The sequence below is a fragment of the Babylonia areolata genome, chromosome 13 (genome assembly GCF_041734735.1).
Source record: "Babylonia areolata isolate BAREFJ2019XMU chromosome 13, ASM4173473v1, whole genome shotgun sequence".
Classification (NCBI taxonomy): domain Eukaryota; kingdom Metazoa; phylum Mollusca; class Gastropoda; order Neogastropoda; family Buccinidae; genus Babylonia; species Babylonia areolata.
Genome location: NC_134888.1, coordinates 14293732 through 14309025, shown reverse-complemented (window position 1 = coordinate 14309025; position 15294 = coordinate 14293732). Strand labels below are relative to the sequence as shown.

Below are 15294 nucleotides of genomic sequence, written 5' to 3'. Positions count from 1 at the left end.
AAGAACCCACGGCAACAAAAGGGTTGTCCCTGGCAAAATTCTGTAGAAAAATCCACTTCCATAGGAAAAACAAATAAAACTGCATGCAGGAAAAAAAACAAAAAAACCAAAAAAACCGGTGGCGCTGTAGTATAGCGAGAGCAGCCTGAATTTCACACAGAGAAATCTGTTGTGATAAAAAGAAATACAAACAAAACAAACAAACAAAGATCGTTAGAATTCACATGATTTTTTTTTTGTTGCTTTGCTACTCATGATGTAACGGCCCTGTAAGTCTCATGACCACATGACCTCTTAGCGCACTTGTTCCTTTGTTCATACACATGCTTGTGTATGTGTATTTATGTGTGTGTCTACATCTTGTGTGGTGTGGGTGTGGGTTTGTGCATTGGAGTTGGAGAGGGAGGATTTGTGTCAGTGTGTGCAGGTGTATTTGTGTGTTTTTAATATGCATACGTCATTCTAATTTTCATTGTAAACGCCCAGGGCTTTTGTGTCATTAGATTGGGCTTACCAGTTGTCTTTATTATTATTATTATTATTATTATTATTCATTGTCAAGTTTTAAAGTAAATTGTTCATGAACATGGCTCGTTTTTCTGATGTTTTCTTTTCTTAAGGTGTGTCCACAAGAATCTTTTTTTTTTTCATCATTTCTCTTTGTTTGTTCAAAAACACAGTAGACTTTGCCCTTGATGATGAGGATGTGTTTTTTTTGGTTTTTTTTTTGTGTGTGTGTGTGATTGTTGTGTGTGTGTTGTGCAGGTACGCAATGCTTTGTCGGAAGACGTGAAGAAGGCGGGCATCGACGACACTCCGCAGTCCGTGTTTGCGTTCCTTGTGAACCGTGTGAGGGCCAACCTTCACGTCGTGCTGTGCATGAGCCCTGTGGGGGAGGCCTTCAGGTGGGCTCTTCACTGTAGCCCTCATGATCACTGCAGTCACAACAATAGTTAGATATATATATATCTGTAAGATAATGAGGGTGATACTGATGGTGCTAATATGTGTGTGTGTGTGTATAGCCATCATGATAACTACAGTCACAACAATAATTGTATATGTAAGATAATGAGGGTGATAATGATGGCGCTAATACATAATATATATACATATAGTCATCATGATAACTACAATCACAACAATAATTACATATGTAAGATAATGATAAGGTTGATAATGATGGTACTAATACTGATACTAACAATAACACCAATCATAACAATAATAAAAACAAAAGATCAATGCAACAACAACAACAACAGTAACACCACTGCTGCTGCTGTTGCTTATGCTGCCATTGTTGTTGTTGCTGCTGCTACTGCTACTACTGTTGCTGCTGTGAATATTTTCAACAACATCAGCAGCGGCTGCTACTATTAGTATTGCTGCTGTTGCTGCTACTTCTGCTAGCAACAGTGACATCATCAACAACAACAATGATAATAGTAATGATAGTATAAATGATAATATTATTAGCTGACAGATGCGAGGCAGAGAATTTGCAGTATTGAAAAAAATAAAGATATAATTAGATAAATCAACATTTACCATTCATGATGGCTTTATTTCTTCAAATTTGTTTATCAGTCTCATTGATTGATGAAAAAATTATACAAATACTGTTCAAATTTTCTTGAACATTTTGAATCTGTTTGAACTAACTTTACTGTGTGTAACTTTGGTGTGGGATGTGAAATGGAAAGTAACATTGTTAACAACTGCATAACTTCGTTGAGCCTGTGTAGAAAAGTATTCATGATAATCAGTTGTTTGTTTTGGGATTACAGCCTATCTGAAACCTATAGCAACTGTATTTTTCTTTGTGATTCTGTAGTCCATACAACGGTGATCTTCATAAAAGATACAGGTGTCTTTTTTCTCGCTTTGTCACAAAGTCACCATCGTCGTGCATGTACCACTTTGATGTCTGCAATATGTTTGGTTACCAAACATTGCTCATTTCTTGCATTTCTTTTCATTTTGTGAGCATATCACAAAACAGAAGGTTAACATCTTCATTCACATGTGAAAAGGAGGTATCACCGGTTCTTTTGTTTATTCAGCCTTTTGAATGTTTTTGTTTACCTGTTTGGAAAGAAAGGAAGGGGTGGACTGGATGACTTAGGCTAGACTCTGGCAGCATTTTGAGAGTGTGTCTGTGTATGTATGTGTGTGTGCCTGCCTGTGTGTACAATTACACCTAAAATGCTTGGTTTGTGTGTGTTTTACATGTTCTGCAGTTGCATGCCTCTGTGACTGAGTTATGATTTGAAAGATATGTAGATATGTATTCGATTTTGTTTCACCATTTGCCAACATTCTCATGGTTTTTTTAGTTTTTTGGGGGTTTCACATTTTTTCTTCTTCTGTGTTCGTGGGCTGCAACTCCTGCGTTCACTCGTATGTACGCAAGTGGGCTTTTAGATGTATGACCGTTTTACCCTGCCATGTAGACATGGATCATACGATCTTTAACGTGCATATTTGATCTTCTGCTTGCGTATAAACATGAAGGGGGTTCAAGCACTAGCAGGTCTGCACATATATTGACCTGGGAGATCGAAATAGATCGAAAAAATCTCCACCCTTTACCCACCAGGTGCTGTCATTGAGATTCGAACCCGAGACCCTCAGATTGAGAGTCCAACACTTCAACCACTTGGCTATTGCGCCCATTGTTTCACATTTGAAACAATATCTCTCCATGCTCCATTTACCTACCTGTCCCCCCACCCTCCGCACCCCTTCCCACCCCCCATCACACCACACTGTTCCTCTGCCCTTGCTCCTGCCTCCAGTCTTTCACAGTCACCACTGTGTTTTGTGCCAGTGCCGTGCACTATGTTTCAGAACTGTTATTCTGTTTATTTGTGTGTGTGTGTGTGTGTGTCTACGTTTGAACTGATACATGACAAGACTCATTATGATTGATTGATTTATTTTTGCTGACATGAGGAGCTTGGTCGGCTTATGCTGCCATAGAGTTTGATTTGAAAACAATCATGTTGATAACAAACCCAGTCATTTATCAGTCAGTGTGTTGTTGAGATGTTTTCACTGGTCTCAAGTTTTGGTGTTGGTTATATCAGTTTTTCAGTGACTCATCTGCTAGCAAAATGACAGAAAACATTTACTGTTAAAAGGAAAGAAAAAAAAAGTGCATAGAAAATCTGCAGGATGAATTTTGATATTGTTTTGAATTACGTTGTATGATGAGTTTTGCGAAAATGTACTATTTTGAATCTGTAAGCAGGTTTCATTGAAGTCTGTCCTGTCTTTAGCCCTGCTCTTTCTGCCCTTTGTTTACTTGTCCATTTGAAATCCTCATCGTGCACGTCTCATATACTTGGAATGTTTGTGAAATCATACGCAGAAAGGATATACACAGAAATATTCACAAAAGAAGCTGAGTTGGTAAGGATGTGGACGACAGCAGAAGCAGAAGAGGGTAACGGTGCGAGGTGTGTGCAGGAACCGGATTCGCATGTACCCCGCCCTGGTGAACTGCACCACCATCGACTGGTTCAGCGAGTGGCCTCAGGACGCCCTGCTGGAGGTGGCCAACAAGTACCTGAACGAAATGTCCCTGGGCAGTGAGGAAGAGGTGAGTCACGGCCCTTGTTTGGCACTGCTCTTCCTTGTCGTCAGTCTTTTTGGTGCCCCTCCCATCAGTGGAAAAAGAACACACGCCAGAAAAGGAAATCACTGCTGAAATGTAAAATGTAAAGAGGTTTTTTTGTGTCTGACAGAACAAGAAGGAAGGCTTTTGTGCCGTAAAGCATATTTTTTCACCAACAAAAAAAAGAAAAAAAGAAAAGAAAAAGAAGGAATGACAACTTTTTTTTTGGTTTTATTAAAAGACATTTTTCCTAAAGGCTTCTAAAGACTTTTTGCACTTACGATTTTTGCTTTGCATCATAGTAAACCAGGCTTGTTAGTGATTTACAACAGGGGCAGAAAACTGTGAGACAGGGAGAACAAAGTGGGGTATGTGATTGTAGGGTGAGTGTTGTTCCTGGCTTCATGTCAAAGCTGTCCTTTTCTCTGTCGCTGCATCAAGTTGAGCGAGGATGAAGAAATCTCAGAGGGCAGTTGTCCTGAGGACGACAGTCCCAGCGATATGTCTGCTCTGGCAGCCAGTTCACACCAGTCCCGTCCCAAACGGGACACGGTCAGAAATGAGTCTTCTGTGGACAAAAGTCAGAGCTTTGTCCCTGAAGGTAGTCACTCAGAGACAGACCTTTCTGGTGACGAGAGTCCTCAGGACAGGAGCCCTAGAGGAAAGAGGATGGTGGATAAGTTGGTAAGACTGTGGATGTGTAGTTCTTTGTTCCGCACACTGCGTAGATGTAATGGTTATTGTACACAGTACGGTCCTCATCAACGTGCTGTTCACAGTGTTCGGCTGTAAGTGTGTAGGTGCACATGCGTCACATCATCAATGTCTCACAGGGTGAAGTATGTGTTCTAGTAAAGTGTTTGTCTTAAAATGGTGTACATGAGTTACATCGTTGATGTCTCACAAAGTGAAATATGTGTTCTAGTAAAGTGTTTGTCTTAAAATGGTGTACATGAGTTACATCGTTGATGTCTTACAAAGTGAAATATGTGTTCTAGTAAAGTGTTTGTCTCAAATCAGATGTTGCAGGGCATGACGTATGTTTGTTTGTGCACTGGTGGTTAGGTTGCTGTCTGAACTCTGATACTACAGTGCATGATTCACGACTATGGTGCATGATTCACGACTATGGTGCATGATTCATGACTGTGCTTGCACCATCATAGGAGTTGGATTGAAACAAGTTATTACAAAGGCTGATTTTTTTCTCTACACAGAAGCTTAACTTCTTCATTGCCACAGGTGATTTTTGTTGACCAGACAGTGCACTGCCACAGGTGACTTTTGTCGACATTGAGGAGTCACGTTGAAAAGACAGTTTCTCACATTGTAACAAAGCTTGACACCTCAGCCAGTTTTCCAATCGAACAATGACTAACCTTTGCCCCCTGACCAAGTTTGAAGTGAACAAGTTCATGTGTTGTTTTGACATGAACCCAAGCCTGTGACTGAGAGCATTGTTTCTGGAATATTTGGCGCTGGGGAGTGTTTTCACACAGAAACTTGGTGGTGAAGGAGTTAATGGTTTGAAAGAAAAAAAAAAACAAGTGAATAAAACTTCTTCGCCAGTACAGTGTGTGTGTCACTGTATTTTATCATCAGATCTTGTTCCCTGTTCTCAGAACTCTAAGCAACCCAAGATCCAAGGGCAAGAACTGAGGTTGTGAAGGGGAGGAAATGAGCTGTTTAGTCTCACTCAGAATACATACAGTTTCCTGTGCTGACCCACGAAACAGTGCAATACAGTACAATACAGTACAGTACAATACAGCACAGTGCAATACAGTACAATACAGCACAGTGCAATACAGCACAGTGCAATACAGTACAATACAGTACAATACAGTGCAGTACAGTACAACATAGTACAGTGCAGTACAGTATGTAATGGCACTTTTTTTTTTCAGTGAAATATATAATGAGAGGTTGAAGAGTGGAAATTTTCATTGGCACTGAGCAGGTTGAAATTTGTTTTCACTGTACATAAAACTGTTGTTCAGGTTTTGAGTAGTCTGAAAATTGCTTCTCCCAATGAGTATGTTTAAAACTGTCACTCACTCCAGGGAGATTAAAGATAATTTGGGTCAATGCTCCAAGAAAACAAACCTATCAGGGTACGTTCACCAAGTGGTGTGTGGCATGAATGTTACTGGAATTCACCGATAACATATTGGTCAGGTTGGTGTGTACTGCATTCACTCCAAATTCACATGGTCGCATGGTTGTTTGTGTGTCACCTGAAAGCTGGAGTCTGCCATGTATACATAGAAGAAGCTCCATACCGCTATGTTTATTTGGTGCATGTTTAATATAAGAAAGTCCTAACATGCTTGTATCCGTTCGAGATATTGTGCTGGTTTTATAATTCAGAAGTCTGCTGTGGTGAGGGTGAGCTGGATGGAGAAGTTGGATAAACATGACTATTCATTTGAGATAACATAAGTTTAAAGGATCAGTCTTCTTCTTCTGCGTTTGTGGGCTGCAACTCCCATGTTCACTCGTATGTACACGAGTGGGCTTTTACGTGTATGACCATTTTTACCCCTGCCATGTAGGCAGCCATACTCTGCTTTCGTGGGTGTGCATGCTGGGTATGTTCTTGTTTCCATAACCCACCGAACGCTGACATGGATTACAGGATCTTTAACGTGTGTATTTGATTTTCTGCTTGCATATACACACAAATGGGGTTCAGGCACTAGTGGGTCTGCACATATGTTGACCTGGGAGATTGGAAAAATCTCCACCCTTTACCCACTGGGCGCCGTCACCGAGATTTGAACCTGGGACCCTCAGATTGAAAGTCCAACGCTTTAACCACTCGGCTATTGCGCCCATCCAAAGGATCAGTCAAATTGGTGTTCTGGCAGGATCTTTTTTTCTTTTTTTTTTCAAATATAAAAAAAATTTCCAGATTCAAAATTGATTTGGAACTTGTCAAAAGTCTGTTGGACACATAAAGTCATACGCCAGAAATCAGTCTTTCATCAGTGTCCGTCTATGTAGAAATTGTATATGAGAAGAATATAGCAATTAACGATGACTGTGCCCATGTGGATGACTGGTGTAAAGTGTGACAGTGACCAGCTCCATGCCTGGTATGTGTTAGGGTGTGATGCATTCACTGCATAGTCTTTGTGGATCACAGCGCATTTTCATGTCAGTGGTTTGAAGTCTTAGTAGGGGCATTAACGTGTGACCATGGTATAGCTGCCATTTCTTTGGACGTGTGTGTGTGTTGTGTGCTTGCTGTATGTGAATTCGCCTTTCCTTGTCATCTCTGTAGACTGTTTGATCATCTTGTCTCTTCATTAATGTGTGTGTGGGGGGGAGGGGTGTGGGGGGTGGAGGGGTTGGGGTGGGGGGCGCTTGCATGCATACGTGTGTGTGTGTGTGTGTGTGATTGTCACCGTGTTTAGTTTCTGTCTCTCACTCTTTGCTGTGTGGCTGGTCTCTCGAGCTCCATGTCATGCTCAGGGCATGTCAGTCCATTGCTTTCTTTCTCCTCTGTCTCCAGTCCTCTCTCTCTCTCTCTCTCTCTCTCTCTCTATATATATATATATATATATATATATATAAATATATATAATTGTCCTTTCCCTTTTCAGGTTTTCTTACTTCCGTTCCCTTTCCGTATTTCTGAACTGTCATATGTTGATACATTTTTTTCCATGTGAATATGAATAAGTGGCTGGGAAACATGATATCAGTGTAAAAGTAATGTGATTTAACTAAATGCTCAAACACTGTAATTCTCTGTGGATCAAGAAAAAGATGCTTGTCACAGATAACACATTTACAGTTTTGCAAGAAACATGTATTGGAGAGTGCATTGGCTGAATGTTGATCATTCATGATTTCAGTTATTATTAATTGAATTAGAAATAGGTTAAATGGTGTCAGAGAATATCAGCATATTTTTCAAGATTTCATGTCAAGTGATATAAAACGTGTATCTGGTGGTCATGTTATAGTATGTTAGTGTTTGCAATGCATTTTTTGTTTCGATTTCAAGGAAGACGCTGTTTTGTCTCCTTAGTGAAAGCTGCAGTTTGATTGGATGATTGTTTCTAGAGACTGGGTTGGATGTAAAAATAGGTATCCGGGGAAGGCAGACTAACGGCTGTGGTGGTTGTGAATGTCAACATTCTGTTTGAGATGAATGTTTCTTCCTTTAGTGTTTTATTATTTCAAACATGTTGATGAAGATGGTTTCTGGTATGAGTGGCTGGAGGTGGAAGGAGAGTGGTAGTTGACTGCAAGGATGTTTTCATTCTTTGAAGGGAGTGGTCTGCTAGATGGAGTTTGTCAGTTAAATGTGATCAGTGTTGCTATCTTCATTTTCTATTTGGTGTTTTTGTGAAGCCTGGCTCTTCAGTTTGACATGCAAAATGATTGTTTGCATTGCTACAGCTTGTGGACTTTTGGTGGAGTCATGCATGTGTTGCGACATTATGTGATATCAGCGACAACAGTGATTGGTTTTTGTGGGTTTTTTTAATGCTTTTTATTTATATAAATGCTGAATATAGATATAGTTCCTGGCTTAAACTTTGTTTTGGGACTGAATTTATTAATCACAAGTGAACCTTATTTAGAAACAATTCTTGTGTGCTTGTTTGTTATATAATTGCCTAATTACATTATAAGGTAGTTTATTTGGGATTTCATATGTGTGTGTCTCTGGTGAGAATGAGACTCAATTTAGTACGAAAAATAAGCCACTCACTGTAGTTGAGAGAGGGAAACAGTGAATTTGACAGTGCCACTAGTAAAAGTTTTCAAATAGTGTATAGACAGTTTTATTATTGTGTCCATATTTGCATACAAATGTCCACTGATATACAGCTGATTTTTCAGTGTTTGTGTGTGTGTGTGTGTGTGGTTTTGATTTTAAACCTTCGTGCTGCTCTGAAAGTGAGGCAGATATGATGAATACCTTGTCAGTGCTTGCAGTATCGGAAGGAAGCAAGCGTGAACCAGTGATTTGCATGAGTGAGGAAGAATCGTTCACCGCAGTCAACGTAACCATTTCAAACTTTGAGAAGAATCATTTGTCACCATCAGAACGGCGTTTCAGACTGATAGGTTCTCATCTTGATTTTGAGTTGAGTGGAGTGAAGGAATGGATGAATCCTTAATTCAGTGTGTGTTTACGTTTTCGCTGTGTTACATGATGCAATGAATGAAATGTAGAAAAGGATCAGATGTGTATTTGTGGTCATGCTACTCAGAAATCTGTGTCCGTGTGGGCCTGTGTTCACACACACACACACACACACACACAGAGGCTCACATGGACATTGATGTTTGTTCAGTATGTACACATTTTGTGTAATGTGTGTATTTCCTTATTTGTGGTGACGTATTGATGTCTTCAGCGAACAAAGACGCTTGCGGGCCTCATGGTAAACTGCCTAGAATAGTGACGGCTTTGGGACAGTGTTGGGTTGTTATGTTTTTTGTCCTCTCTTTTTTGTTCTTTTGACATGTTGTTTCTACTTGTTGGGTTTTTTTTTTGGAACATGTCGTCTTCGTCTAGTTTGTTTTATTAACAGGTTGACTTTATTTGTTTGGTTTTGTGACATGTTGGTATTTTGGGTTTTTCACATATGGGTCATTGATTTTTGTTGTCTCCATTTATAAGTTAATATCACAGGTTTTCTTTCTTTTTCTGCACTTTCCTTTGACTGATTTTCTGTTGCAGACATGGATTGCTGGTTATGTTTTGGTGACATGTGCATGTTGTTGGGGGTTTTAGGACTTGTTTTACTACTGCTTTTGCTGTTAATGATCACCATCGTCATAATTAAAAAACAACAACAACAACAAAAACAACACCAAAACAACAACAACAACAACAACAACAAAAAAAAAACAACAACAAACAAACCTGTGACATTAATGATAATAATAAGGATGAAGAACAATGTTTACAAAAAAAGAATATGGTTAGTAGATAAATCTCTCCCCCACACAGAGACTCATAATACACAGGGAGCATTTAGACATATGCATTCCCACAGAGAGGACTAAAGTGTACAAACATGAACATACTTCTGTAACACACACACACACACACACACACATGCGTTTAGGCATGCACAAGCACATAAAAAAAAACAACAACACACAACACACATGTACACAAGATCACACATGATCTCCACTAAGAATGAAACTTGTTGTGTTTTTTAAATGAATTGATCGAAATACGGTTTTGTTGTTTTATCTTTTCGTTTGATACAGATAAAGACCCTGAGTGGATGTATTACTTGAACAGCTGTAGTTTTGATAGCTATGGTATATGGTTTTGTAGTTTTATCTTTTCGTTTGATACAGATAAAGACCCTGAGTGGATGTATTACTTGAATAGCTGTAGTTTTGATAGCGATGGTGTGGTCTTTGTTATCCACACACTATGACTGTCTCTCTTCATGTTCTTTTCGTTGTGCGACTCAAGTCCCTTTTTATTGACCTTGTTGACCTTAATAAGGCTTGACTAGTGCATCTGGTCTATGCATAGGCCAGGCATCTGCTCTTTGTTATTATTATTATTATTTTCAAAGCAGATGTGTAGCTTATGTGGATCTGTACCCAGGCTGTGACACCTTGAAACAAACTGAAACTGACCTCTTATGATGTGATATGATATGATATGATATATGGACTTACGTAGCGCCTGTCCTCTGTCAAAAACCAAGCACTAAGCACTTTACAAACACAGAGTCACTTGCACAACAGGCTGCCTACATGGGTAGAGCTGACTGATGGCTGCCACTGGGCGCTCATCATTCATCTCCTGTGTCATTCAATCAGGTTTCAGTCACGGACACATATAGTCATACAGACATGTAACAGCTTGTATTGCAGTTGTTTTTACTGACGTATTACGTCTGTTCATTCTGCTTTATGGTTATTGTTTCTGCTCGCTGTGTTAATTGTGCTGATGTATTGTCTGTGCTGATGTGTTAGGGTAGTTAACAACCCTTTGTACCTAATCTGTGTTTTGGTTTGTCAACAGTGTGCTGTTTGTATTCGGTTTGTCAACAGTCTGTTGTATAGTTAACAACACTTTGTCTGTATTCTGTTTTGGTTTGTCAACAGCATGTTGTTTGTATTCAGTCTGTCGACAGTCTGTTGTATAGTTAACAACACTTTGTCTGTACTTTATCTGTGCTTTGATTTGTCAGCAGTATGCTGTATGTATTCGGTTTGTCAACAGTACGTTGTATAAGCATGTTGAGTTAACAGAATGTTGTTCTGTGTTTGGTTTGTTTGATAACGTGTGTGTGTGTGTGTGTGTGTGTGTGTGTGTGTGCTTTCCACTCCTCAGGACAAACACAAGCCTGCTCTGGCGAAGATCTTCAGCATCATGCACAAGTCTGTGTCGGACTTCTCGCACCGCATGCTGAACGAGATGAGGCGCCACAACTATGTCACTCCCACCAACTACCTGGAGCTGGTGTCCGGCTACAAAAAGTGAGTCGCTGGGGCTGTTAAATCTCTGTGTGCGTGTGTGTGTGTGTGGAGGATGTGTGTGTGTGTGTGTGTGTGTGTGTGTGTGTGCGCGCGCGGAGGATTTGTGTGTGTGTGTGTGTATGTGTGTGTGTGTGTGGAGGATTTGTGTGTGTGTAGGATTTGTGTGTGTGTAGGATTTGTGTGTGTGTGTGTATGTGTGAGTGTGTATGTGTGTGTGTGTGTGTGTGTGAGTGTGTGTGTGTGTGTGTGTGTGTGTGTGTGTGGGTGTGTGTGTAGGATTGTGTGTGTGTGTGTGTGTAGGATGTGTGTGTGTGTGTGCGTGTGCGTGTGTGTGTGTGTGTGTGTGTGTGGTATGGTGTGCATGTGTGTACTCATATGTGTGTCAGTGAGTCAGTGCGATTCAGCTCCAGTCCACTGCCCTTTTTTCCCCAAACTTAATAATGTTTAGCACAGAACACATTTTAAACAATTCTCTTTCTTGCTCTCTCTCTTTTCTTTGATTCCTTTCTTGAAGAAAGTATCACAAGTCTTAAAGGCCTTGCCTCTCTAGTACTGTATAATATCATTATTATTATTGTTCTTCTTTTTATTATTGATTTTACTATCAGTATGATTATTATTGTTGTTGACTTGATCAGTATGATTATTATTGTTGTTGACATGATCAGTATGATTATTATAGTTATTGACCTGATCAGTATGATTATTATTGTTATTGCATACCCAGATTCAAACACTTCACTGTCGGACACTGCTCTTTCTCTGTCTCTGGACCTTGTATTTGGAATGAGCTCCCTCCTTCACTTTGTCAGGTCTCTGCACTGGGCTCTTTCAAGTCTGGCCTTAACCCTTTGAGCCCTGAGTTCCTGAGCAATTTTAACCCTTCTGCCTGAGCTCCTGAGCCAAAATTTGCAAATAATTGGTATTAAACCCTTTGAGCCCTGACCACCGCTTTACCGGTGGTAGAGAAAAATGACATAATGCCTAGCCACCGGTTGAGCGGTGCGTAAACACTTGAAATGTGCAGAGTCTCAATTGGCCCGTCAGGGCAGAAATCAGGGACAAAACGTGCCATAAAACAACTGTACACAACGCAGCAAGTAATTGATATGCTTGATGATTTATCAGAAGTAGAGTATGACAATGATTTCTCTGATAGTGAGGTGGAATTCGAATCGGATGATTTTGCTACAGATAGTGATGTTGAAAATGAATCTGAGCATGCAGAATCAGTTGATCAAAGGAGGCATGTCAGGTTGAGACTCTGCACACTTCATGGTAGAAATCAATCTTTTTTATCCAAAGCACATGCACAAAACACAGTGAAAAGGCGCGGCCATGTTGGTACTACGTTCGCTGACGTCAGAATATTACGGTTTTTCTGATTGGCTCTTCAATATAAGCCAACCAATAGCAAAACACGACACAAGTGTTTACGCACCCTATAACCGGTGGCTAGGCATTATGTCATTTTTCTCAACCACCGGTAAAGCGGTGGTCAGGGCTCAAAGGGTTAAAAACCCACCTCTTCTCGAGATAGCCTCCCTTCCCTGCCTCTTCCTTGTCTTCAGTTTCTCAAGTTTTAGAGTCATGCTTGCATGTGAATGACTGGTGTGAAAGCGCTTTGATTTATCTGCACAAACCACCAAAAACAGTGTGTGGCTGCCTACATGGCGGGGTAAAAACGGTCATACACATAAAAGTCCTCTCGTGTACATATGAGTGAGCGTGGGAGCTGCGGCCCACGAATGAAGAAGAAGAAGAAGTCTCTGCACTAGATTTAGTGCTATATAAATACTCATTATTGTTGTTATTATTTTTCAGGCTGTTGTTTGAGAAGAAGAAGGAGCTGGGCGACGCGGCCGACAAGTTGCGGAACGGTCTGAGCAAGATCGACGACACCCGGGAGAAGGTGGAGAAGATGTCTGTGGAGCTGGAGGATGCCAAGGTGAAGGTCACCCAGTTCCAGAAGCAGTGTGACGACTACCTTGTCATCATCGTGCAGCAGAAGCGAGAAGCTGACGAACAGCAGAAGGTAGGGCTGTCAGGAGAGGGTTGTGTGTTGTCCACGTTGTGGAGTCGGAACTTTTTTGTCTTTTTTTTTTTTTTTTTTTTTTTGTAAAGCAGGGTCAGTTTTCGATTGTTTGTGATTTGTGTGAGAGAGGGATGATGAAAGATACAGTTATGGGGTTGTTGGGAGAAGGTTGTTTGTTGTTCATGATGTGGAAGATTAAACTTTTTTTTTGTCTAGTGTTTTTCCTGTGATTATATATTACTTGTGAGAGAGGGTTAATGAAAGATGCATGTATGTCGTTGGGATGTATTTCGAAATGTACATTTGGTTTATGTGTATAATGTTATAGAAATGTAGATATCAAACATTTATACGTACAGGATGTCATCTATGAGGATGATGATGAAAATAATTGATGGCAGTCTAGTAGTGCAAAGAACCTCCCCCTTACAGCCCCCCCCCCCGCCTCACCTCCCTTCCCCCCAATCCCCCCCCCCGCCCCCCCCCACACACACAGCATGGTGATGACCCAGCAAGGTGTGTGTGTTGACAGTCAGTGGCCCAGAAGGGGGAGCGCATCGCTGACGAGGAGACCAAGTGTCAGCACATGGCTGACCTGGCTCAGAACGACCTGAACGAGGCCCTGCCTGCCCTGCAGGAGGCCATGCTGGTGAGGGGGTGTGGTTGTGTTTTAGGGGGTGTGTCTTTGTGTGCGTTTTTTCGTGTGTGTGTGTGTGGTATTGTTTGTGTGTGTGTTTGGTATTTTTTTGCTCTGTGTGTGGTGTGTTTTTCTGTCTGTGTGTGTTTGTGTGTGTGTGTGTTTGTGTGTTTGTGTGTGTGTGTGTGTGTGTATGGGTGTGTGGGTGTGGATGTTTGTGTGCGTGTGTGTGTGTGTGTGTGTGTGTGTGTGTGCCTGAAATTACACCTTATATTGCTACCTCCCTGTGGACTGTTGACGCCTGGGCTTAGATAGACGATCCTGGGTAAGGTTGTGTGCGGAGGGGATTTCGGATGATTGGCATGAGAATAATGCAACTAAAATGGCACGGATGATAGGAAATTGTGTGTGTGTGTGTGTGTGTGTGTGTGTGTGTGTGTGTGTGAGTGCATGAAATTACACCTAACATTGATAGCTCCCTGTAGACTGTTGGCACTGGGCTGAGTATGGTTGTGTGCGAGGGGGGGGATTCAGGATGAGAGGCGCTAATAAATAACTGCCACTGAGATGGTACGGATGATAGGATGGACAAAAAAATTAAAAAAAGAAAGAAAAAAGAAGTAATAATCAACAAAATTATTGCTTTTGGCATGGAATGGGAACATGTGGCAAAAAAAAAAAAAAAATCTAATGGGGTAGTTAGTGGCTCTCTTGAGGTTGCTGACTGCTGACTGCTGACTGCCGTGTGGTCCAGGCCCTGGAGTCTCTCAACAAGAAGGACATGACTGAGATCAGGTCCTATGGCCGGCCCCCAGCTCTGGTGGAGAAGGTGATGGAGTCCGTCATGATCCTCCGAGGGTCGGAACCCACCTGGCCTGAGGCCAAGAAACAGCTGGGTGGGTGAACAAGGGTGAAGGGGGTGGAGGGGGGTGTGTGGCTCTTGAACTGCATGAAGTGGGGTGGGTGGGTGGTGGGGGTGGGGGGCTTGGAGGGGTGGGGGGGGGTGTGGCTCTGTTGAATTGCATACAGTGGGGATAGGGGGGCTAAGAAACATCTGGGTGGGTGAGAGGGGTGGGTGGGGGGGTGGAGGGGCGGTGGCTCTGTTGAATTGCATACAGGGGGGGCTTGGGGGTTGGGGGGGGAGGTAAGAAACAGCTAGGTGGGTGGCAGGGGAGGAGGGTGTGTGTGGCTCTGTTTGCTGAACTGCATGCAGTGGGGTGGGGGCAGTAGTGTTTGTTTGAGATGACGTACACAGCAGTAGAAGTGTATGTTTTAGATGAACACAACAGCAGTAGTAGCTGGTTTACATCAGTGAAAAAATCCCCACCAAGCCTTCTCTCTCTCTCTCTCTCTCTCCTACACAGGTGACCAGAACTTCCTCAAGCAGCTGATCAACTTTGACCGAGACAACATCTCTGACCGTGTGTTGAAGAAGGTGGGCCAGTACTGCGCCCAGTCTGACTTCCAGCCGGAAATCATTGGCCGTGTGTCCACGGCAGCCCGCTCGCTGTGCATGTG

General features: G+C 41.7%; 1 protein-coding gene across 1 annotated transcript in view; it reads left to right on the top strand.

Annotated features, from left to right (window-relative positions):
• Positions 1-15294, top strand: part of LOC143289079 (dynein axonemal heavy chain 2-like) — a 135445-nt gene that overhangs the window by 80009 nt on the left and 40142 nt on the right. Inside the window, exons 53-59 of the mRNA XM_076597918.1 lie at positions 766-905; positions 3475-3607; positions 10959-11104; positions 12929-13139; positions 13672-13788; positions 14531-14672; positions 15141-15294. The exon at positions 15141-15294 is cut by the window's right edge and continues 133 nt beyond it. Of these exons, the coding sequence (XP_076454033.1) occupies positions 766-905; positions 3475-3607; positions 10959-11104; positions 12929-13139; positions 13672-13788; positions 14531-14672; positions 15141-15294 (1043 nt within the window). The remainder of the gene's footprint in view (positions 1-765; positions 906-3474; positions 3608-10958; positions 11105-12928; positions 13140-13671; positions 13789-14530; positions 14673-15140) is intronic.